Below are 26,544 nucleotides of genomic sequence, written 5' to 3'. Positions count from 1 at the left end.
CCCCCCCGTGAGCCAGTCCTGCCCCCCCTAATCCTAGGCGGTTTAGGCCAGTATACAGCCCCACATAAAAAATAAAACTATTGTATATGACATGTGTGGATATTAAAATAGTTGAATCGATAAGGCAACGGTTGAGTGACAAGAAAAAAAAAAAAAGGTAATTTTATATTATATTATAGGCCGAATGCACCTCTTACAAGAGAAGGGGCTCAGGGGCGACAAAGGCAGCAAAATGCATAATCAGGTATACTGATGAATCCTACCATGGGGGGGAATTTAACTTTAAAGGGACACTCAGCTGTCAGAATCATTATGCGCATGTGATGGCTGCAGTGTCCCTGTATGAAATCCTGATAGTTGTAATGTTCTAATTAATCCCAAGTACGTTTTCTGATCACTGCTGACAGCACAGTACCTTGGCAGTATACTTTGCCTTTGGATTTTTACATTTCTCAACAATGCCATGCTCTCTATCATTCTTTTTATTTACATATATTGGGCTTATTCCACCAGGAACACATATCATGTCTGCAAAAATAAAGAGATGATGAGCATGTTGGGAACATGGCTGCACCAGCTTTAATTTTCTTTGCAGTGAAACATAAATGAAATAGCCAGGGGCGTACGTAGAGTATTTGGCACTCACGACGGATCCTATGTGTAGCACCCTTGACCAGCGGCGGCTGGTGGGTAATTCCAATGGGGGTTCACAATATATACACATTTTGAAAGTGAAATGTACATTCACGACATAATGTACAATTATGTCAGAGCTCTTTCTCTCATACTTATATATATTTAACAATCATTGGTACCATAGTATCTGTAACCATGGATAAAGAAAAGCTAACATTCCTTTTCATAGTCTCATGAAAATCGTCATGGTTAATATGGTTATTTTTAACAGTGTAAAAACACAGAAATAGAAATTCAGATGTTCACAAAAAGAGGAAGCAGATACAAGCTTCAGACCACGAGACATTTCTGTTTGAATCTGTCTTGACCAAGAACTTGCTGACTTCCCAACAGCAACAATCATCAAATGCTCTCTACAGCAGGTCATCTGGTCTAAAACTCACCTCTATAATCAAATGAAATAATGTGAAACCCAATCGAGCTAAGGACCTGTAATAGAAAAGGGACAAAATTCAAAATATCATAAAAAAATGAACAAACAACTCACACAAAAGCTGCCAAATCAGCCTTACAGAGAAAAACCAGAAATAGCCATCAGCATTATTGCTGCTATACTAGCAACAAAGTCTTCAGGGCAGTCGCATCACAGTACTACCTATGGCTCACGGGAAGGGACAGAACTGGCTTCTTATACTAGGTACTGTAAAAAGAATTTAATACCAACGGCAGTGATATATGTATCCAGTGGAGTATTTTGTCTGGGTGCTGCCCCCTCCATTAACCTCCGCGGCCGCTGTCCTATGCGGAGTGCTGGGACAAGAAGTCATAGCCCGTCTAGCTGCCTTTTTAAGAGTAAGTTTGCCGTGGAGGCTATGTTGGGTAGGCACAGTCCTCCATAAAGCATATTGGGCCATTACAAGGAAGATCTATAATCTCTCTCCAGCCGGCTCACGGAGTGTAGTCGCAGCCAGCAATCACGCGTACCAGTGCAGCATGAGATGTTTTAAACCATCACTTTGTACAGATATAAGAAATAAAGACAATTGCAAGGTACAGAGGTGTACATATCGGGTCAATTTTAGAAACAAGAAAACATCAATACCTTGTACAGTTGTACTCTGTGATCACCACCACTGTGGAAGGAAAAGCAGAAAATGAATACAATACACAGCACATCTGATAAAGCTTCTTATTAATAAGGCATTTTAGAACCGTTCTAGGTCAGATAAATTAGAGCGATTGAGCTTATTTTCCATAAACACTTTATATTCACGACAGTAACTGGTCAATTTCAGAGCTTCATGTACTTTCCCTTCCAGGAGTTTTATGGTCCTAGCAATCGTTTAATGCAAGATCTGTCTCCTTTGCCAGAGGAAGATGTATTCTGACCAACATAAAAACCATGAGTTGCCACTTAACTCCTTAATACCCTCAGGATGTACTATTATCTGCTAAAAAGAGTCATAATGACCCAAAGGATGTAGTATTTCATCCAGTGTTTTTTTTCATCAGCATGGCAGTCTGGTTTCCTCGGTCAGGTTTGCCCCTAAAAGCTCCCGTCTGTACGATGCAGAATACCTCAGTACATGAATTGGTTAAGAAAATAATGCTCAACTAAACAAAAGGTCTTTCAAAATGGAAAATCAATAGCTGGTTTCTTATTTTAACATCAAATGCAGAGACACAGAACACTAAAGCTTCTGTGAGAATCTACCTACTTAATACATATTTGGCCTGTGGCACAACAACTTTTTTTGGTCTGTTGGCATTTTCCCCTCTGTCAGATTGGAGTTCATGATTTCCTTGGGTTTGTATACATTGGATTACTATCAAATAAATTCTATGGGTTGACTGTAAACGTGCCGTGCTGAATGAAACATAGAATCAGACGTCAGATAAGAACCATTCAGACATCTAGTCTGCCCATAGTGTCCCTGCTGTAAAAAACACAAACCGTATTTAGTCCTTGGTCTTGTCTTACATGCAGGGCACCCATGTGCCTTCCCCACATCTGATATTCCAAGGATTAAGGGGTTAAAATTAGCAGGTCACACGGCAGCTGTGATTGGCGTGTATACTGTGCAAACCACAGACTCCAAATGATTTCATGGCTTGGTGAGCTAGAGAGGTGAGAGCCTCAGATCTCCCCAACTAGCCCATGATACTCACTGCCCACAAAAGTGGGGCTGCTTGGTTGGAGCAATAAAAAAAAATAATTGGACTTTCCAACAGGACTCTCGGGAGGTATCTTGGCGCACATAAAAGGATTGTCTCAAACAAAATGTCCATGCATAACATTTTAGAAGATAATTGGTAAATAAAGATATTGGTAATACTCACCGCGTCCCTGCATTTCCATGTAAATAGAGAATCACTGGGTAGTTTGCAGACAAAATCTCCTCATACCACGCCAGGTCCTTTTCTTGAGCAGCTTTCCATAAAACACCAGGAATGGTGTGCCTAAAAATAAAGAAAATACTTTGAAAAACTGAACACCACGGTTTCATTAGGTCCCTTAATACTTCAAATCAAAATAAAATGGAACCAACTTCCACCTCGGGGATTTGGTGGAATGACAGCAACATACCCACTGCTCTGCCCCGATAGTATACAAGCCTGGGTGTCAGGTTTACAGCCTCACATCCCACATACCATTATTACTATAGGTCTTTGGGGCTGAATGTCTGCAATTAAAAGCCTGGGACTGCAGTGGAACGGCATGTCGAAAGACCGGTAAAAAGTGACCGATCAGAGTGGCACACTACGCATTACATGTAATAGTAATGCATGTAATAGTGCGACAGCTCATACACTGTGTGAGCAGCTATAAAAAAATATTTAAAGTGCTGGCATCTGTGTCCCCTCATATTATTAACAACAATAATACTAATAAGAACTATGATATAACAATATTGTGTAATATCAGAATATATCAATATAACAACACTTTGTTGTTAAGAACTCAGGCAAAGGGGCTGCCTTTGAAAACAGTAAGGAAAAGAGACAGCATCGCAGGTAGAAGCTGGGACTGAATAGGTGGGTACCAGAGCAAGAACAATCGAAGGACAGACAGAAGTCACTAGGTGCAATGCAGACACTATCACAATTGTGCTTAAATTATCTTTCACAGAGCACCAAAACTACAGTAATATAGCAAAAGGAATGCTAGAAACAATAAGAAAGAAATAAAAAAGGACAAGTGTAGTGAGAAAAATGGAATGAAGAAAAGGGAGTACTGGGGGTGCAAAAAATATGCGGCTGCCCCCGTGTTATACCGCTGGTTTCCTCCCTACGAGGTTTTTTCCTCTCCCATGTGCTGAAGGATGACTGCTTGTGCCCAGAAGCAGCTGCCACTATGTCTAAACTGGAGGCTTGATTAGTTAACCAATAAAACAAAATACTTCATAAAAGCTGAAGCTGGGATAATCTAGACACATAACAGAATGTATAAAATGGGTGGGTAAATATATATTTAAGCAATATTTTCATCAAGAATTGTTTCAGAAGCATATACTTTTGAAGCCCTACTTCCTATCATAATTGTCAAATGTTGTTGTCCTTGTAGCAAAAATAAATAGTATAAATAAATAATATAAAACAAACAGCCACAAGTTCTAACATATTTATAGGGATCCTTTTTTTTTTTTTTTACAAAGGCATTGCAAAGTACCGATGTGAACTTTTCTTGACAGTCCCACTTTCTTTTCTGTTACTTACCAGACACCAATGGTTACATCTTCTTCAGGCTGCAGGTAAAAGTTACAAGTATGATTTAAACCTTGATCCTGAGGCCTCTTCAGATCAATAAAGTAAGGAAACCTCACTACAAAAAGGAAAAAAATACATAGAAACATAAGGATTCAATATAAAATATACAACACTCCCTTTTTTCAACAATACATGCTGTTTCGAAGCATATAGCTGAACAGTCATGTGCTTTTATGATATTTCCATTTTATATTACAGAAAACAAGAAGAGGTTAAAAGACAAAAACAGAATGTTAACGTGTGTTGCTGAAACACTTGAAGAATATCACCATTATATAGCACGAGCATACATTTATGACACAGGCTTAAGAAGCTCTGTAAAGTACACCACACTTTGGGTCTAATTTATTCTATAGAAACTCCAGCAATGTGATTTGAATTTCTGATTACCCTTAGTAGCTGGGTACCTAACATGACCCAATACTAGGGCTCAGTCCATCTGAAAACAATTTAACATAATCCCCAAAAGTTCAATGGTTGCACTAATGATAGAAGATAAGTCAACACAGATAAAAATGGCAATAAATGAAAAAACATACCTAAATTTAAAAAGACCAGCTGGGTTTGGATTGCAGGACAGATCTTTACAAGGAATGGAATAGCTATATATAATCCAACCAATGATATAAGAAACATTCGTAATCTCGACAACAACCCATAGCGCCTAAAAAGCAAACAAAAACAATATATATAATGAATAAGATAATATCAAACAGCATAATCAACTCACTTGCGGACATTTATTTTTTGAGAACACAAAAAGTCTATAAAAATGTTGATGTCACAAAATAGCACTTGGTGGTTTATGTCCTCGCTAATAAGCAAATTATACATTTAGAATACAAAAAGGATGAGATCCTGTGCTAAAGCTTCCACTGTTTGCTACTCATGGAGAGATTCTTCTAGTTCCAAAGCTAGCACCCAAACTGCATTAAGTCCCACACAATCTCCAGCAATAGTGTGGCAGGAACCATGGTCAAAAGTGTACAGTGGTCTATTAAAACTAGTAACTTGAGACAGAACTCTGTCCACGTGCCGTTTTGTTTCATTCAAAGATACACCTCTGGCCATAAACCTTTACAAAGTAGACCAATTATGACGTGCGGTTAAAGGTGAGAGAAGAAACCAAACTTGCTTTACAGAAGAAGAGAGCCTTTTTCGTTTTTATGAACACACTTGTCAGCTACTAAACTTCAAACATACATTGAAACTTCCAAGGGTAAGCTACCTGGAGCTCCATCTTCTGCATACTGGCACGGTAAGCTGCACATAGGGGTGATGCTCCCATGACCCACAGTGGAGTAGCAGGGACTCACCCAGACACTTTGGGTAGAGTTCCCTGCTATATTCATAAGGGCCATCACTTAACGGGCTACATTACACCTAAGCAACATGGACATCACTTATGCTGGGAAGGCTCATGATAACCCACACATTTTAACATACTATTCATGGAAAAAGGTAGTATAAAAGCAGATATTTTCACTTTTAATAATTATTGAAAAAAGAAGGCACGCTGCTTTAATACATCTTTGAATTTCAATCACTAAACAGAAAAGGCTTAAGCAGCAATCTCCCAAGCATCTAACATCACTTTTCTTTTATTATTGCTGCTGTAGTTGGACAGTAAAAACATCAGACATGTTATGGTTTACTTACCATGTACACACCTAGAGATGTCTCAGGGTAGTCTCTCTGGGGTTGTGGCTCCATGAGGAGACGAGACTAGTTGCATATTGAGGTTGGGCCCCTTAAATAAGGTGGGAGTAGAAGGGGACGTAGGCAGGGAGTGGGCACGGCAAGCGCCTCTCCACCGGCTTGGAGAAAGAAGGAAAGTGACCCGGAAACCCAGGAAAGCAGTGCTTCCCCCGGAGAGTTCCCAGGACATGATGTGGGGGCTCTGCTTATCAACAGATTTCAAATACAGATACAGGGGGGTAATTTTCTATGCTACCAACTAAGCTGTCATAGGCCAACAGCTCACTAGCAATGCCTTACCCTCCAGTACACCTCCTTATTTTGCCGGTTACCCTTTAATTTGGTAGCATCTATACCCTACTAAGAAAGCAATTTATACATTTTAATTCTGTAAGGGTTATTGTAGAATTTTCAGCGCTCGACAATGATTTCTTCAACCTGGTTAAACCACGTACTGTACAGTTTTATAAAAAATCTCTAGAAAACACCAGTCATTATTATCCCCACACGAGGAACAGAAAAGCCACACGCTTAGGCAAGGTGCCAAATATGTCGTGTCAAATGACTGGATGTCACCCAAAAGCCATTGTTTTTCCATTCCTCCTGCTAGTTAGTCAGGTGTTACAAACCTCTTCCCAAATCTGTCCCCATGACCTATAACTCTCTCTGACAAGACACAGTGTGCTACAATAATTATACACAGCACTAACCGGAGGTTCTGTACAGCCTGCAATGGAATGTATTGTATTCAGCGCTCGCCTACACCGACTTACGTCACCACTACAGAAAATATTATCAAGTCTGAAACGGGGTATTTTTTAAAAACCGAAAATTGAACATTTAATGGCTTAACTGCACATTAGCAAACCACTGATCCTGAAATATTCCCAAGATCGATCAGTTACCATTTTACCTCACATCAGAACACTGTAATAAAAATCCTGTGCGGAAAGCAATTGGGAAGTTTGTAAATAAAGGAACAGTCTACCCAAAAAAGAAATATTAGGTTCTATTTTTTTTTTTTAAATATTGGAGTCCATTTTTCTGGGATACCAGCACATTTTACTGCATGTTACATGTTACATGCTCCCCTGGCTGCCTCTATTGAAACCAGGAAGCAATAGCATGTAAGCTTCTTGCACAGGCTCAGTAGTCATGGAATCAGCAGTCAATCCCATATATATTAGCATACAAGTGACTAAGTGCTCAGCTCATGCTGACTACAATGGGAGTTCTATGTTGTGCAAGAATTGTACTGAGGAATGCTCGCTGCTTTCAGTACAGGCTGCTGGGGGAGGAGCTAAATGAAACAAAATACAATTTTCTACCGCTAATGCCTAAAGAATGGACTCCAATGTCCAAGGAGACCTTTATGGAAAGGTGGTGGTTTAGGAGTGTTCGCTGCAGCCAATATTCATAGAAGGTCGTATAAGCAGGGAGTGCCAAATACCTCTCTAACCTCTATAATTCTAACCAAACCTGCTATGAAATGAAATAGGGACAATGTACATACAGCATATTGAAATATAAATGTAATGTAGCTTAACATCAAGAGGTCACTTAAGGCCAAATCTTAAAAATGCTGTACATTGGGCACCACCAGGTTACATTCTCTTTGTTATGTGCTTAACAATGTGAATCAGGTGAAGGATCACATGCGGCATCATCTGAGTTCAGCAGCAGAAACATTAATAGTGTTTATTAATATACAGAACAAGAGTTGGCAGTTATTAAAGTACAAACACTATCCTTGTGGTGGGCCAAGGGCATTACTGCTGCGGGATACGATGCTGTTTTATTAAGACAGCACTTAAGGTTATTGGTAATTGCTTTGCACTCTACAAGGACTTCACCTTCAAACTATTTTAAGATCACAGAGCTGTGGGGCATTATGAGATGCCAAGTCTGTTCGACTGTAGCCGCAGGTCCTGCTCCCATAGTAATATGAATATCAAGGGAGGGTAGTCAGTGCTTCTAAACGCGTCCACATAACTGCAGTTCTACAGCTCCAAGGGACTTGACCATATTTACATACAATTTCTGTATGTATCTTTAGAGACTGTTACTTATCACATGCGTGCAAACATTTTAAAAAGTAAATAATGTTATACGATGGGGAGTAAAGCATATCCGCCTTGTTGGGGATCCAGGAAAGTTTTTCAGGGCCACAAGACTCCCACTCCAAGTCCAAACTTAGGAGGACTCTCCCAATGTCTGAGTGAAGCAGAGTAATGGGATACGTCTCTTGTCCCTACTGGAGGGCAAAGTGGCTCTGCAAATCCTGAGGGCAGCCCAATGGATAAAACACAATGCATCCATATATACTTAAAGGAAATCATCCCGTTAGATTTGCCTTCAGCACCAGAGCTGTCTACAGAAGACAACTACTTTTTTTAAATGTCAATTTGGCAAAGTCAACTAGCAATGAAGCCACTAGTAGTGTAGTCTAGTAGAACATTTCTTCTATTGGCAGGGCAGCAGATGTGTTTAGGCGGGATGGAGTGGGCTCTAGCTTTGGCTCGATGAACGCTGCATGTGGGGGATCTGTTCACCCCCAGATATTCTCCTGGCAGAAGACGTGTTCAGCCGAACACATTTCCTTGTACAGGATATACTTATCTCCACGCAGTTGCATGTGTGGAAAGTGATCCCATTGATTTCTGTAGGAGCACTTTCCTGAAACCATTCGGTATCCGTATCAAGAACTGCAGGTACTACACCAGGTAAGTGCCCCCCCCATTTTGAAAGAATAAATATTAAAACTAGTCACAGAGTACTATAATATACATTCTTCTGTATAGGGGCCTTTTTAATATGAAAACGATTGTAATTTGATCCCTCACATATTGTGTACTGTTTTTGCTCTCTCTTTCTTTTCTTGGCATCCATTATATGCAAGAGTGTGCAACTCAACAATACTGCCCCCCTTGTACGCACAATGCAGCTCTTTGTATGGAACTATTTATAGAAGCCAAACATTGCAAGAAAAAGAAGAGCCAAGGAAAAGAAAATCCCTACTGCATTTGGAAGGATCACCAATGACACCTCCAAAAATTCCTCTGTAATTGTTCCATGTAAAAGGTATTGTATATTCACAATATTCTGACGAGGCAGCAAAACAGTTCACTATATTGTTTAGTACAACATGGAAGAAGCCAAATTAATTTCCTGTTCTCGAGAATTTAAAGATTTCAAGAGTATCCCTTATCTGAAATGCTTGGGACCAGAAATATTTTGCATAAGGGATAATGTGTCCCCTCTGTTGTACAGGCTTTTCCCCCTGGACCCAGAGACCTTCCCATCTGGAAGAGGGAGCAGATATGGTCTGGGGGTGCCTGAACAACGGGCCGGAAGCGCTCTGGGACCGCAAAGAGAAGTCAGAACAACGGGGGCCTGAAACGCTCTAGGGCCGCGGGGAAAAGTCCAAACAACGAGCCAGAAGCTCCAGAATCCCCCCACGCATTTGCAAGTGAGACACTAGGCAGCTATCATATGTGTTAAAGTGTATATGATGGCTGGAGTGTCCCTTTAAAGTTCAGCTCCTAAATAGGTTATGAAGTAACCTCTGGTCGCATATCAACATAGCAACCTGAGAAATCAGCAGCATTATAAAGAGTTTCTTATGGGTCTTCATTGTGCTTATAAATGGGAATAAACCTGTCTTAAAAGACGTATTCTTCATGTTGCTTAACATGGCTGGCTACTGAACTCCATTCCAGCTGTAAATATTAAGATCCCCTAATGGTAAATATAAGATTAGCATACACAACACGAAACACCCTTCATGTTAGATAATCATATTCTTTATTTTGACTACAAAGGACTGCAGACAACGTCCTTTAGGTCCAGCCACCAGCATTATCTCCAGGGTGTAACCTCTGTGGATTTGGGCGGAGGCAACGTCATGCTGGAAAATTCATTAGCTAGGAGAAGTAACACCAGATGACAGCATAACTTTTGGATTTATCCAATGTGGGCAGACATCACAGGACTATCAAAAACAAGATGAACATTATATCTTGATGTTATTAGACAGTAATGGCAGAATGTGATATAATGCAAATGAATAAACAGTATGCAATTGGGCTTAACGACAGGACCCGGCCATAAAACGCATGAGCCAGAAGCGCTACTACTGCGGGGGTAATGTAATGTTGCATCATACGACTCCATCGAGCACCTGGAATAGAACCAGTTCTTGTGTTCCATAGCTGAAAGCTTAGGTTCTAGGGTGCGGTTTCCTGTGTTCGTGGTGGTGGGGGTTTGTTGAACCTGGTATCATGGACCCCCCCTACCCATTTATCCTATATGCACCAAACAAGAAGCCTCCAATATATATATGAAGAACATGATGTAAACATCTCTTCACAGTAACTTTGCTTTACTTAGACCTTAGAAAACTTTGACCTTATTAGAGAAGCTCACTTTTTTTGGCCCCCGATAACAATGGCCAGCACTGGCATATAGACACACTTGGTGGCTCCCTTGGGCACTGATGTTCTAAAGGGAATTGCCATGAAATTCTTCCCTTAATTCAACGGAAAGTTGGTGCCAAAGGCACAGTTCACTTAGTGTGTCAGTACCCAAGCCTGGCCTTGTCCATAACGCATAATAAAGTCTTTATTATAATAAAAAGAGGCTCTTCACAAATCATACCAAGTCTTTGAGGACAAAATGACCACCCAGCATCCCCAACTTCAAATCCACAGAACCTTGTGAATAGAAACAAACCAAAAAAAAAAAAAAAAGACTGAAAAGTGCAAAATGATCAGGACAGAGACATTGGGCATAAAACATCTAAGCTCTGGGCCAGGTTTGTGGAATTTAGTAGCCAACAAGAACTTTTAGAAGCCAGAAAGTTATTCTTCCACAGAGATTAACATACATTAAAGGTTCTCTAAAAAAGCCGTTAAATTACGCGGCTCCCAGGGTTCGCTCTGCCCTGTTAATGCATGTATATAATAATATTAGGCACACATAGGACACCTTTGTCAGATCTGAGTTATAAAGAAAGCATCATTGCTTATTGCAACAAGGATAAAAGACGGAAACACAAACTTCCATTAAAATAGCTAATTTCAGTGTGCGGATGACCCGGCCCCAGGGCAGCAACTCTAAGGTGTATTTACTTAGATTAGTGCATAGCGTGCTAAATCTGCAATACCGGCATCGGTCACCACACAACAATGCAGCAAGCAAAGTACCGCAGTCATTGTATCTGCAGTACCGAGGAGATCTCCAACAGCGAAACTATTCAGTGTCTGAACACTATGCGCACAGAGAGACTGTGGCCACGGGGAAAGTTGCACAATTTTACACAACTGACTAAAAACAATCAAGAGATTTCCCAATTGAATGAAAACATTGTCTATATGCATTGAAGAGACTGCAAGAAAGGTATAAGAAGACTTGAGGCAGAAGAAACATTAGGCAAAGTTGTGATCTCAAGATATATGATTTACATAGAATAAAAAGAGAGCAATCAGAAAGAAGTGTAGAATTTAAGAGACATTAGTATGCTGCAATCATTTATTTTACTGGGAGAGTGTTGGATAAATGGAACAGCCTCCCATCAGAATTGGTAGGGGCTAATATGAAGGAAATTCTTTAACAGCGCAAGCCCTCTGCTAGCCACCATCTTGATCCAAGTTCTCTATAAAAATTATATATATATATATATATATATATATCACAGGAGGATGTATCATAAGATTATCTTTCTTCCAATGGCAGTAAGGGATTGCAAGAGATTTAATGCACTTGTATCTAAATCGGATGCCAGTGGCATCTAGAATGCTAAATAGACCGTGGGGAAGAAGCGAGGCTTGCCTCTTAAGTAAACATACGCACTTGGATTATATTATGCTGCTATTCTTTATTTGTAGTTTATTTGTTGAGTTTATCACCTTGTTTGCAGTTGTAAGCCTTCCAAAACATTGGTGCTATCATTTATATCATAGCATTAAACCAAAAAGGTTTGCATGCAGCTAGAGTATTTGTATTTGGATGTGCCAATGGATTAAATGAATTAAATAAATGTTGACGAGAAGAAGGTGCTCTAAATCCTTGTGGACCCGCCTTGGTTGTGCTGTTGTGAAGAGGCATTATTAGTGTTGGTTAATAATTCAGTTGGAATAAAATAGAATGGGGCAGTCCAACTACAGAACCCAAGACGTTGGAGTGGAGCTCCTCTGCCAGCCTCAGAGGGCAGCCAAGGGACCCAGAACTCATTCCAACAAATGAAAGGCCACAGTAGGTCTTTCTTAAGTCAGGACAAAGTGAAGAAGGTGCTTCTAGCCACAGGTTCTTTCATATACTAGATGGGTGCTGGAAAGTTTGCTTTGATGATTGACCTGATGCCCAAGATGGCATTGCCCGCAGGCTTACACAGCCCACACCTGCATAAGACACTGTCAAATATCCAGCTAGGGGAAGCTCACAAGCATACAGGGTACTTTTCCAACACTACGATGATCCGGCACAGAGCTCCTCAACCCATGGAATGCTCCATCCACATGGTCCTTGAACTGAATGCATTGTTATTTTGTGGACAAGTTACAAAATTGGACACTCAGCAAGAAAAGTCTGTTTTAACAGCCAGTTACACAGGAAAAACATTGGGAAACAATGCTCTGGATGCCAGTCAAATTGCAATATTAGGCAGGAACAGATGCGCAACTCATTGGGGAAAACCTTGCCCAACGTCCCTGAACAAAGTAACCCAAATTCACCCAAAAACCATTGCCAGACCTGACCATTGCGCATTAGGGGGCTGCTCAAAATAGACAAAAATAACATTGAAAGATAAATACGCTTATTATAAAAATCTGAGCAGATCATGGAGCAATAGTGTTCCTGGCCCCTGCTGTCCTGGACTATGAATCAAGACAAAAATCTGTTTTAGTGTTAAATGCCAATAACGTTCATACAGCCCTCAGCAATGAATAACCACACTCTGAAGTGTATTAACATTGCAATTCATTACCAAGCCCTTTACGAAAAAAAATACTTTAGGGAGAAGCTGCAGCTGCCGCCCACCTTTATGGTCCAACGGCGTGAAACAGCCAATCAGTGGCCGGGCCAGTGCTGGAGCTGACTGAGAGGAGCATATCTCATGCAAAGTAATGTGTTTGGGGCAAACCCCAAAAAAGCTGGGGCAGAATCCCACCGTGCATTTGCAGGGGGAAAATCACAGGAATTTAAGGGGAGTCTCCCAGGAATCGGATTATTCTCTCTATGCTACTGTACAGACTGATCCATAAAACTGTGTCATTTTAAGGAACAATTGATAAAAAAAAATTTACAAGAATTTTAAAGGGAAACAGCCGCACAAGAAAAGTATTCTGGTGGATCGGACACTTTTGTACCCAAACACAGCATTGGCTACATTATTCCTAATACTGTTTAATGCATAAGCCCTGTTAGACATGGCTCTTTAATATTTGCAGGCACTGATATGTTGTTGTGACTTAACAGTTTTTGTAAGGCTTTTACAAGATTAACTCTTCATTCGACAGATTATTTTGCTTAGTATGGTATTGAAAGTTATACTTTTCACAACTCAAAGCAAGAAGAGAAAACCAAGGTCAAGTGACTTGAGGACAAACGCCGGAGGGAGACTAACTGCAGTCAGCAAAATTATTAAAGAGCCACCGATCTATCAAAATAACTGAGGTTTCCCATAACACTTGCCTGACCTAGAAGCTGCCCTTCTCCTCCGTGCTCTGCCATTACTTGCCACTGATTGGCTGCTTCAAGCAACCAATCAGTGTTAGGAATGTGCTCCCATTGAAATACATGCGTTTGGAAGGACAACACCATGCAGCTATTATATACATTAAAGTGCATATGATGGCTGGAGTGTCTCTTTAACGGTTACATCTGTTCTCCTTGCAAGTTGCCATTTACTGGGTAACTAAACATAAAATGCATACAATCAGGTTAAAAGAGCCATAGTGATATTTTAACTGGCCAATTTAATATATATATATATATATATATATATATATATATATATATATATACACACACATATATATACACACACACAGGACTAATCGTAACCTCTTTACTTAGACAAAGAATTGATTGCTCTCTCCAGCCCGTTGACCAAAAGCACATTACTAGATGTGTCTTTTATTCTTATCTCTGAACTTTTAATCACATAAAATATATACTTTTAAGAAGCTTTTTTTAGTTTCTATGCCAACAACCCATCAGTACCTGCTTATGTGCCAAAACAACTGCTCCCAGCAAGATAATCGGAATCAAGCAAAACGTATTATGATTAAAAATTATTTGTGGGATTCAGGATTTAATGGAACCAGGACTGTGGTTTCTAATGTAGCATTTTGTTGAAAATAGTCAAATAGAATAGGTGGAACTGCAGGTTTATGATGAGACATTCATACTAAGGCTACGGACAACAGGCGGGGTTTTGGATAGATCAGTTCCACTTAGTACCTGCTCAGCTTGTCTTTCAATAATGCCTGCCAGGGCCAGGTGAGAGGGCCAGGAATTCCTCCCTGAGAGCCAAAGATAAATGGCCAGTATATAAGATCTGGAGAATTCAAAGCTTATGTAGTGGGTGTGTTTTTTCTAATTAATAAATTAATTCTAATACACCCTTTTATTTGTAAAAAATAAAAATAAAAAATGTATATTTACATTTTTATTTTGTACAAATGTAGGTCCCGTAGGCTAAATTTTTGCTTACATGTAAAAACCTCATTAGCCGGGGATTACTTTACATAAATCCTGAAAGCGTGACGTTATTCTAAGCTTGAAAAAACAACTTTTGAGTCTATTATCTCTGAAAACCGGTAGTGTGTATGCAGCCGCCGGGCTCTGACTATTCTATTGCAAACAATGTTGGGGAAACAAAGGGGAGCGCTTTACTGGTTTCCATGGTGATTGCTCCACATTAACAACTTTGGCTTTTTTTTTTTTTTAAGATGGCGCTCGCTGTATTCGAACAACAAACATGAATGGCTGTAGCCCAAACATCTTTGTTGTCATGGCAACCAAACCCCATTCGTCCATCTTTAAGGAAAGGTGTGTGTAATCAACGCATACTAATAGGAATTAACCCGTCGGACGGTTCGAGACCGCACAACAACATTTTATGTCCTCCACAAGGGTCACCATCTCGCACAGGGTTAATTATACCTGTGAACTGCAAACAGCGTTTGACCCGGCTTTTTGGGACAGCAATAAAGGTGAGATAAGGAGGTTTGCAGGGTGACTCACTGTTGTCTCTGTGTCATGGGAGTTTTACACATTATTATCTCGCAGAGTCAGCTTTTATAGCAACAGTCTCTTATACGCTCCTACATTTGAGAACATCCGGCCCAGCAGATCAACTCGCTTATTAGCTGCGCTCTATAATTACCAAAGTCACATACACCTTGCAGCGAGCTAAGGAATTCCACCTCCGCAAACATAGCGTAGATCGCCTATACAAACAGTGCAGCTACGCGCTCTAATAGCGGACGTCTTTCCAGAATTGATAACAATTAGGTGAGCGGCTACCCATGAGCACGATTTCTTTCTCTGCGTTAAACTGAAACCAGGTTACACAGGCACAATATTCAGTTTTGATTAAATCTATCATTTTCCTATGTACAGTTAATAGCAATGGAGCTCATAATCTAAAAACGGAGTGAGAGGTTTACATGAAATGGAATGAAGTATTACTCAGTGAGAGGGTGGTGGGTAAGCGGAACAGCCTCCCAGCATAAGTGGTAGAGGCTAATACAGTGAGGGAATTTAAACCTGTATGAGATCAGCATAAAGATATCCTGGATCTAAGACAAGATCTAGGACTGATTAGGGTCTGAGTCTTTATATCATGGGCAGACCAGATGGGCCGGTTGGGTCTCACCATGTATAAAATGAGAATTATGTAACATGCCGAGCATGTGATCGAATAACCCCACCGTATGCAGCTTAACTCTGCGCTTTAATTGGTGGCAATCGGTGGCAGGCCTCCGCAGCCATCCTCCCGGTGCGGGGGTTCAAATGCCCGGACGCAGATCACACCGACACAAGATGCCATTAAGCCTGTACGTGTCGGGGTAGGGAACGATACATGAAAGCTGTCCTGATCTCCATGTAACAGCCCCTGTGCCCTCCCTGCCGTTTACCTGCTGAACCTCTTCATGCCCCTGCTGTCGCAGTCCGAGTCCTGAGGATAGTACCCCTTGGTCCCCTTGCTCGCCGCGATCCGTAAGTTCTTTAATCGGCACTCCTTGTCCAGAGGAGCCGCGCCAAAGCTGTCATGTTCCCGGGGGCCACACTCGGCTCTCTTTCTCATCACTGAGCAGGTTTTCGGGGGGACCAGACTGGGAAGCTGCGGCAGCGCTAGGCGAGCGGGGATGAGCACATCAGGAGAGCGAAGAGCCAGTCAGGAGGCTGCAGATGCCGTGTTATATCAGCTGAGGCACACAGGAACCGCCCCTTCCACTGTGACCTCCCATCCGACCAATCACACGGGAGGGGCGGGGACACGGATAACCAGTTTAGCTAGGGCGAGCCGTGGGAAACATGAATAAGGGAGATTAATACATTGGGCCCTTATAGTGGAAATATTTCTAGTTGCTATGGTGACTGCTCCATATTGAAAAAAGAGTTCTCCAAACTATATCCTTATACTATGGCCATATATTCTAATGCAAGAGCTATCACTGGGAACTAGACCTGAAACTAGGAATCCAGAGTCTGCACACCAGTGTTAACTGTCAACATAACTGTTAGATTGTGGTTGAAAAGCTCCTTTTATGTGGGTATCGTTCTGACTATGAATCCCAATGATAACCAAGAACGGGATATTAAGTTTAGCAGCAGGTATTCCATCACACCCACTTGGCCAGAATTATAGAGTGTAAGCTCCTGAGCAGAGGTCTCTCTACCTAATGTCATCAGTTTGTCAGATCCTCTGAATATATGGACTGTAAGAAGCGCTGCAGAAATTGTTGGTGCTATAGGCAGGTCTTGTTGGGGATATTCCTTTAATATAGGCTTTAATTCCTCCGAGCCACCAATGTCCCTGGCATGGAGACCCACATAAAAGATTTATATCAATGTCTATTATTGCCTATAAAAATATATACACATTTTTATACAACCCTTAGCAGGGGTAGTAATGCCCATCAAGTCAATCCTCTTAATACACATTTGGACTAAAGACTTAACAATTATAAATTGTAGGGTATGTTTCAGGACTGCTGCTTGTGGTTATTCGGTGAGGCAGGTGACTCCAAGACAAAGGTGATTCGCAGCAGCTCTACATGTACACTATTAGTTCATGAAAACAATGCCTTGACACCAACATACCCAGCGAATTTATATTTTGATGTCAGGACCAGTCTGTTTGGACAGCTGCATGTGCCATAGATAACCTTAATCTATAGGACACATCTGCTGTAGGAAGCATGCTGCCCACATTATTTATTATGCTCGGCGTGCTCTGTAGATCCCTCCAGGTCTCTCCGGCTGTCCTGTGTGCCCAGACGTGACATAACTCCCTGGCATGCAGGGTAAAGAAGATCATGGAGGAGGAAGATCTGCCATATCGCTGGACCGATCTCCAGACCACAAGATCTGATCGCTGCTTCATGGGACCAAGCCCCAAGATTGAAGCTGTCCCATGGGAACAGTAACCCATTCTAAAATAAAATATTAGTCCCAAACTTGCCCAAATCCGTCTAAACCAAATGCTCACTAATCCTGTAATTTGTCACTTAAGCGTTTCAATTGACCCATAGAAACATGGAAATTGACGCCAGATAGGAGCCATTCGGCACATGAAGACTGTCCAATGTTCCTGATGTAGAGACTCAGACCTTCATCATGTCTTAGATTCAGGGTAGCTTTATGCCTATCCCACGCATGTTTAAATAGTATTATACCACAGCTACTGGGAGACTGTTCCATTGATCTACTGCCCTCTCAGTAAGGTATAAGTTCTTTATGTCGCTATGCTTTATGAAATGAAAAGCCCTTGTGAGCTTTTTGTGTAAGAAAGACAGAGCTGATCGAGCATAATGCGTAGCTAATTAGGTGAGGTGTGTCAAAAACTCCCCCTTAGCCCTTCCTACAATGGAAGTAGCAGATGAATTTACTTTATGGGCTTTTGAATAAACATGCATTTTTAAGACTGTGTGCGGAATTTAGTATTTTGTTTGCCTGTTATCTGTGGCTATTCAGGAGAACGCCCGTTATTCCTGCACCTCTCTGGAAGTACCTACTTATTTTACATATTTTGCCATCTCATGGAGGTGTGCATTTCTACTCCACAACTTACCGTATTTGCTCGATTATAAGACGAGGTTTTTTTCAGAGCAAATGCTCTGAAAAATACCCCTCGTCTTCTAATCGGGGTCGTCTTCTAATCAGACCTCAAATAGAGTCTGATTAGGAGACTAAGATCCAGATCCCCCGCACCGCTGCAGGGGACCTGGATCCTCCTGTCTCACCCCCCCCCCCCATCATACACACTTACCGGTGCTTCCTGCTGTATTGCCGGGGCAGCGGGTTGACGTCTACGCGATCCGCGTAGACAACGTCCGCTGCAGCCGGAAGGAGGTGTGGCTAGCAGCGGGGGTTGTCTGCGTCCGTCGCGTAGACCTTCCCCGACTGTCAGAGATCTCTGACAGCCGGGGAAAGTATACGCGACGGACGCATACAAACCCCCGCTGCCAACTCCACCTCCTTCCGGCTGCAGCAGAAGGCGACGTCAACCCGCTGCCCCGGCTGGAAGCACCGGTAAGAGAGGGCTGAGAGGGGAGAGAGGAGAGAGGAGAGGGGAGGAGAGGAGAGGGGGAGGGGGGGGGAGAGTGTGTGTGTGTGTGTGTTAGTTAAATGGGGGCATAGGGCATTTCTGGAGTGGCGTTAAGGGGGCATTTAATAGAGCACTCTGCCTCCTGAAATGCCTTATACCTCCCTATATGCCACTCTGCCCCATAATATGCCTTTTAACCCCCTAAATGCCAGAGTGGCATATAGGGGTATAAGGCATTTCTGGAGGCAGAGTGCTCTATACAATGCCTTTTAACTCCCTTAATGCCACTCTGCCTCCTGAAATGCCTTATACCTCCCTATATGCCACTCTGCCCCATAATATGCATTTTAACCCCCTAAATGCCAGAATGGGATATAGGGGTATAAGGCATTTCTGGAGGCAGAGTGGCATATAGGGGGTCAAAAGGCATACCATGGGGCACAGTGGCATATAGAGGGTTAAAAGGCATATCATGGGCCACAGTGCCATATTGGTGTGGCAAGCCTGGGGGCAGATGTGCGTAACTGGGGGACAGGCTGGAAAATACAAGAAATAAAAACTTTTTTCCTAAGTTAATATTCAGATTTTGGGGGGTCGTCTTATAATCAGGGTCGTCTTATAATCGAGCAAATACGGTACTTCTTACAAGAGAAGAGCACAGGCACCTGGCCCTTGGACTTAGAGATGTTAACTGTTTAAACCTCCTGCAATTTATACATCAATAAACATTAATCCAAAAGTTACTGTTGATCAGCTTTTGAATGGAAAACGACTAAAATGTTCCTTTTTTCTTACAGATCCTTTTAGAATCCTTCTTGTTTGTCTTCTGGTGATACGGCACCAGGTATCATTCACCCGTAACCAAATATCAGCAAAGCCAAGGTTCATCTACAAGGGTAAAATTACTACAGGTAACACAATGCTTAGGTGCTATAGAGCTAAGGTACCAAAAAATATTGTCAACGTACGCTGATCTGCTTATACGATACGCAGAAAAAAAATAAGTCATAAAAATACCGTATAACCCGGATAAGGAGGAATTTAATGCAATGACTAAGGTTACAGGCAGAACTTTACATTTCTAACCAAATGCACCTCATCTGTTTACAATAGGGCTGCAACTAATGATTATTTTTATAATGAAATAGTTGGCCCATTATTTTCTCTATTAGATAAAAAACAATATCCATTTTTTTGTTTATTTTAAAAAATTTAATGAAAAAACTGGGTGTTAGAACCAAACAGCAGAATAAAAAAACTTTTAAACAAGGTCTTATATTCGAGCGAATACAGCAAATCGATCATTCAACTAATTGATAATGAAAATCATTGACGATTTTCATCATAGATTATTATCGATTTTTATCAATTAGTTGTTGCAGCCCTAGTTTACAATAAGCAATGGAACTATCCAAGCAGGTGCGTAACTAGAAAGCAAAGGGCCCCCCGACTTCACGAGCAACATATCCTACAGTGTCACCGTTGCCCCCAAAACAGCTTATCATTGCCATCTTAGTCCCCAATCAGTATTGCTGGGCCATCTTTGCCCCCAAACACTTACACATATACATTAATGTAAACATACATTTTCATTCTTGCATACATACTCACTCCCACTCACTATCTTATTCCTTCCCTCTCGTAGCCCCATGTTTTTCTTTCACACTTGCCTACTGTGCAAGCAGCTTCGCTTTTACTGCATAAGGCGACCGTGCGGTAAAAAGCAAGTGGTAAGCTGCGGGCTCTTGTTGTACAAGGAGAGCAGATTTACCACGGGCATGTGCTTACAGGGGTCAGCCGGTCCCCTAGAGCGGTGAGCCCACTAACAGTTGCGATTCCTGCGACTGCGGTTGTTACTAATGCCAAGTGCACCCCAAATAGAAAGGCTATAAAACTTATTATAACCCATGTTTATAAAGGAATTGTTATGGTTTGTTGCCGTTTCATTTTTTGAAGCATGAAGTATTGTATAACTATTAGAGCAGTTATCCCAATTCAATTGCTTTTTAAAAGGGACACTCCTGCCGTTATATGCACTTTAGATGGATATGATAGCTGTGTAATCCCTTTACAGTTTCGGAGATATGTTGAGTTGAATTCATCTCCCTACAAGTGATATTCTTGCTGCCAGTTAGCTGCATAGTTGGCTCAGAGAATGCTGTTGGCAGGGGTCTATTTAGACCCCCATGCGTATGCGTGACTAGCGCTCCTGTTGCTGTTTAGCGGTTATTTTCTTTTACTGTAGTCACAAATTATATTTTTTTTTCCAAAAAATAGATTCCAATACTTGTCTTGAGTTTTTCAAAAAGTAATTTCAAAACAATTTATTTTCAAATCTGGCTATCCTAGCCCTATTTCCTACTTAGGCCATCTTTGAAGTCAGCCATTTCAATTTACCCCCATCTTCCGTGGCAAGAAATGTCGGACCACAAGGCAGCAGTGGTTTTTTTTTTTTTAAGAATGCATATTAAAAGCACTCACAGACTACTTTAACAAGCATTCTTCTTTAATGGGGTGTCAGGGACATTAAACTGTCCTGGTAATACCGCCAAAAGTCTGAGGACCCCACACAAGTGCCTTGTGCTATTAGGATGCCAGTCCAGAAGCCTCTCTTGAATTCACCACGAGATCCTTTATAAGCATGAAATGCTGTTAACTACAAATCATTATGTCTCATATAAGGGGAGAACATAACGTATTCTGGAAAATAAAGGGTTAATAGTTGTTGAAACTATTGCGTGATCAGTATAAGGAACTGCTCTTTAAAGGAGACTACACTTTGTACTAAACTTCAAAACTCAATCTTTCCCGTTAAAAAGATACCGCCGCTACAAATATACGAACAAACAGAAAACAAAATATACTGTCTGCAAGAATCTCCTCTCTGAAGAATACAACAGTAAGCAGGGGAATGGGTGGCAGGAGAACGTAAACAAGCAAATAATAAAAATGGAGCCATGTTACAGTATCTAGGAGACAAAGAGGGTACACAACTCCCAAGGCATCAGGCTACCGTCCCCAGCTACCTGCGTTCATTAAAATCTAAAGTCAGATCAATGCAGGTATAATATAAGTAGAGAGGGAGAAAACGCAACAAATATGATCAGTTTGTTTCTGGGGAAAAAGAAAAGAACATTAAAAGTGCATGGATGTATACTATTAATAACTGTTTCCTCCATTTGTAATGTGTTCTACACAATGGCTAAATCTCAAATTAGACATATTGTTCATTATTAATATATAATTTAGAGTCTATGAAACTTTGTTTTTGTTTTTTATTTTTTTATTGGATTTGTCATAAGAGGAGTTAAAAGAACAAATGACACGAACGACAAGGTGAGTGATCATACAGTCAGGAGCATATGGATCACAATGAGTTTCATCTTACAATTTATGACACCTTGTGATGAGGAGCAGATGAACATTAAATATCTTTACAAATTACACAACAAAAGGAGGAAAGAGAGAAATAGGGGAGAGAGAGAGAGAGAGATAGGGGAGAGAGAGAGACAGAAACATCCAGGTAATATGGTGAAAAAACACACACAAACATTAATAAAAACAAATTCTTGATAATTTCTTTTCCATTTTGTCTGATTATCATCTTAACACTGATTAGCGACATTTTAGATCACTGGTCGGATTTAACTGCTACACTTGTCATTTACAAGTGATTTGAGAGTGGTTGCATTTTATTTTTTATTTTAGAATAAAAATCTACAGGTCACCGATCATTGATCAGTCTCACAAATCATCAGCCAGTGACCTAATCTGATGGCTGCGTAATATACACACAAGTACTTCATTTGTTCCTACACAATTGATTATAAAGTTAAGTCCGCATATTATACACAGGTGTGGATTATGCCTACTGTAAATAACGTAAATTTAGTGGACCCAAAACTCCAGAGCAGGTTTTAACCAAGGCTTTACCTTTCCATGTGTGCATTTACAAGTCAGGACAGTTTGTTTGAGCAAACTATAAGAGCTCAGACTCATTGTTTAATTATCGATCACAGGGAGGCGTTCTTCTTCATTGTCAGCGCCATGGAATGCTGTGCTATTTCTTAAGTAACCAAACCTACCTCTTTTTTTTTTTTTTTTTTTTAAGTGACCATATAGCTGAGAGTAGTAGTTTTAATCCATAACAACATACTTGGCAACTTCTGGGCTCCGGCTACCTGGAGCCAGTCCTTGCGGGACGCAGCCAGGACTGCCGACTTCGGGACTAAACAGCGTTGGTGAACAGTTGTAAACATACAACTGCAGTAAAGGTTTCACAGCTAAACACACAGATGGCAGAATAATGAATATATGCGATATAAAAATCCCAATTATAATGATTAATCTGCCCATCTGTCTGTGAATCTTTCTGCCACGCACCAATTTATTTTAAAAGAAAGATGCCATTTTTTTCTCATTTTTTTTTTACATGGGCTGCATTGCTGATTAAAACCGCGGCCAGTAAAATATGCCATAAAATATCTTTTGTTTAATAGATTGTGATAAGATGTAATAAACAGAGATCTTTTATTTTATTATATCTTTATTTTATTATTTTATTGGTTCTGTTAAGAATAAGATGACGTAATTTTGACCTTAGCTTTAAACAGTTAAACCCTTAAGGCAGGGCTCGACAAATCCCAGGCGCCAGGTCGCCATGGCGGCTGATAATTTTGTCCTGGCGCCTAGGTGTTTGTGAGCCAAACCGTTGGCCAAAACACATTTAGGGCAATAAGTAGCATATTGCTATTTCAATTTTTTTTTCTTCAAATCTGGCTATCCTGGCCCTATGTCCTACTTAGGCCATCTTTGAAGTCAGCCCATCAATCCATACATTTTTTAAAACCAGACACCTCAGGGAATTTCAAATGCTGGTATATTAACCCATTCCATGCACTTCCTACCACCAGCCTTTGCCAAAGTATGTGGTGTTGGTTGGGTTGTTTGTGGGCTAAATGGCCACATTTGGGACATGCGCATATCATTTCATTTTTTCTTTTAGATTTTTTGGATATATTTTCTTTTAACTGCATTTTTTTCTTTTAGATTTTTTGGATATATTTTCCTTTAACTGCATGATTCTCCTTATAGTGTCATGGTGATATCACTGGGGTCTGTTTTATTTTTTCAACTATTTTTCAATTTTATTTTACTGATCACATAGTGGTTAGTGAGCTGGGACCTATTGACCTGCATGGTTGGCACACAGCCTTTCAATATGGTGAAAACGATCAGCTGAGCGAAGAGATAGATGATGAATGCACTTCCGTCATGCGCCTTGCATGTCAATTGTCGTCAAGCGGTTAGAGGGGCAGTTTACTGTCTATAGAAGAAAACATATTAAAGGGAAGCGCCAGTCAGTCTCATAAAGAAACTATGCATATTAAAGTACTCTATAAAATAATAAATAGAAAAAAAAGCTTACTTGAGTGAGAAACTGAAGCTTACCCACCCTGTAAGGCACTTACCTGGCAGACGCGGGGAAGTTCCTCTCCATCCTCCCGGCAGAAACGCCGGCACCGTTCCCTGCTACATGAAGCAGCCGCTCGCACGCGCGGCCGCTTCATGAATATTTATGCGGCTGACCGCCGCCTGGATTCCGCTGCGTCGCTATGGCGACGGTGGGCGCGGTTACGTCAGGGACGCCGGGGAACGCCTCCCCGGGCTATTTAAACTTCTCTTACCTATCCACCGGTGCTCAGTTGTACTGGTGCTTCCGTACTTATTGAGCCCCTCGTATTTTTCCTGTATCCTGTTACTTTTGCTGGTATCCTGACCCTGGTCTGCTCAACGGCTATCGTGAACTTCTGGAATCCTGACCCTGGCTATTCTTACGACTTGTGTATCTCTGGCATCCTGACCCCGGTCCGCTAAACGGTTATTGTGTATCTCTGGCATCCTGACCTCGGCTTTCCATTCGGCTCCTGTGTATTTCTGGTATCCTGACCCTGGCTTTCCTAACGACTCTGAGAACCTCCGGTATCCTGACCCTGGTCTGCTTAACGGCGCTGTCCTGATCACCCGTGCTTACAGCAACACCGCCAAGTGCCCTGTTATCCATCTCAGGCCCCTTGTGCGTGTCCTGTACTGAGCAAGCGTGTTCCTTTCCTGCATCCCGGATTCCTTCTGGTAAGACGATCCTTACAGAACAACTGAGCCCAAACATGGAATCCGCAGGAATTGCTGACGCACTCTCGGCTCTCACGGGACAAATTGCCTCCCTTACTCGTTCTCTTCAAGACCTCCAAACTAGCCACGCACACATGCAGCGTCAACTTCAGGACCTCCAGACAAATCTACCTGCCTCCGGGGGATCCCCTTCGGGAACAGCTCCGCCCCCGGTGATGGAGGAAATCGGTGCTACGGCTCCTGAACCTAAGGTGCCTTTACCTGAACGTTTCTCTGGGGACAGAACTCGTTATCGCACATTCATGACATCCTGCCAGATCCTGTTCTCACTACAACCTAGAACGTACTCCTCTGACCATGTTAAAGTACGAACTGTGATCTCCTTGCTCTCTGGTGAACCCCAACTGTGGGCCCATCATTTGCTTCACACCAATAACTCCGTCCTGAATTCCTGGGCTGATTTCAGTCATGCTATGGATACCTTGTTTGATGACCCGTTTCGTTCCACCTCGGCACAAGCAGCCATACGTGCGTTACACCAAGGCAAAAGGCCTGTGGAGGAATACGTCACAGAATTCCGGAGCCTGGCTTTTGAAAGTACATGGAACGAACCAGCACTTCGGGACCAATTCCGTCTGGGTTTATCCGAGAGCTTAAAGGATGAACTGGCCCGTGTGGGTATCCCCAATTCATTAGAGGATTTAATATATCTGACTATCCAGCTTGACCGCAGGTTTCGGGAAAGACGCCTGGAACGCGCTGCTTCAGCCGTTCCTGCCCCGAGACGCCACTTCCCTCCTGTGGCTCATACTGCTCCTACGGCTCCTACCCTTCCTCCTCTCCAATTACCAGCGATCATGCCCCCTCCGGAAGAACCGATGCAGATCGGATTGGCACGCGGCCCACTATCCGAAGCTGAGAAAACCCGTCGTCGGAGGAACAATCTGTGCCTATACTGTGGTGAACCCGGGCATCTGATCCACTCCTGTCCTCGACGCCCTCCTAAGGGTAAGCCCACACATACTACAGTTTGCTTGAGTTCCTTTCCTAGAGACGGGTCTCCTCACCTTTCCATTCCCTTGTTTCTGCAGTGGACCAGTAATTCTACTACAGTGTCTGCCATCATTGACTCCGGTGCCAGTAGCTGCTTTATGGATCAAGACTTTGCCAAGCAATTGCACATACCAACATTGACCAAAGCAGCTCCAATACATATCCAAGTGGTAGATGGCACTCCGCTATCCTCTGGACCCATCACCCAAGAAACACCACGACTCCAGGTACTACTGGGAAATAATCATATGGAACATCTGAACTTTGACTTGATCCCATCACCTATGTTCCCAATTATTCTCGGACTATCCTGGCTGAGGCTTCATAATCCTACGATAAACTGGGCCACAGGCACCCTCTCCTTCCAATCTTTTTTTTGTCGCACTCGTTGTCTCTCCAATCGCCAATCACTCCTGCTACTCCCTGACGATTCATCCTCTTCTCCGGTCCTACGTCTCCCCAAGCAATATGCAGAA

At 41.8% G+C, this 26,544-nt stretch overlaps 1 protein-coding gene across 1 annotated transcript in view; it reads right to left on the bottom strand.

Annotated features, from left to right (window-relative positions):
- LOC149303307 (lysophosphatidylserine lipase ABHD12) overlaps nt 1-16,417 on the bottom strand; it is a 29,356-nt gene extending 12,939 nt beyond the window's left edge. The window contains exons 1-6 of the mRNA XM_089481427.1: nt 16,248-16,417; nt 4,944-5,068; nt 4,354-4,459; nt 2,977-3,096; nt 1,739-1,769; nt 1,080-1,125 (exon numbers count right to left, since the gene is read on the bottom strand). Of these exons, the coding sequence (XP_089337553.1) occupies nt 1,080-1,125; nt 1,739-1,769; nt 2,977-3,096; nt 4,354-4,459; nt 4,944-5,068; nt 16,248-16,417 (598 nt within the window). The remainder of the gene's footprint in view (nt 1-1,079; nt 1,126-1,738; nt 1,770-2,976; nt 3,097-4,353; nt 4,460-4,943; nt 5,069-16,247) is intronic.
- Nucleotides 16,418-26,544: the final 10,127 nt, after the last annotated feature.

The sequence above is a fragment of the Sceloporus occidentalis genome, unplaced genomic scaffold (assembly GCF_023333645.1).
Source record: "Sceloporus occidentalis isolate IW3139 unplaced genomic scaffold, rSceOcc1.0.p SCAF_15, whole genome shotgun sequence".
NCBI classification, from domain to species: Eukaryota; Metazoa; Chordata; class Lepidosauria; order Squamata; family Phrynosomatidae; genus Sceloporus; species Sceloporus occidentalis.
The sequence above is the reverse complement of the archived record's forward strand: the minus strand, read 5'-3'. Positions and strand labels throughout refer to the sequence as shown.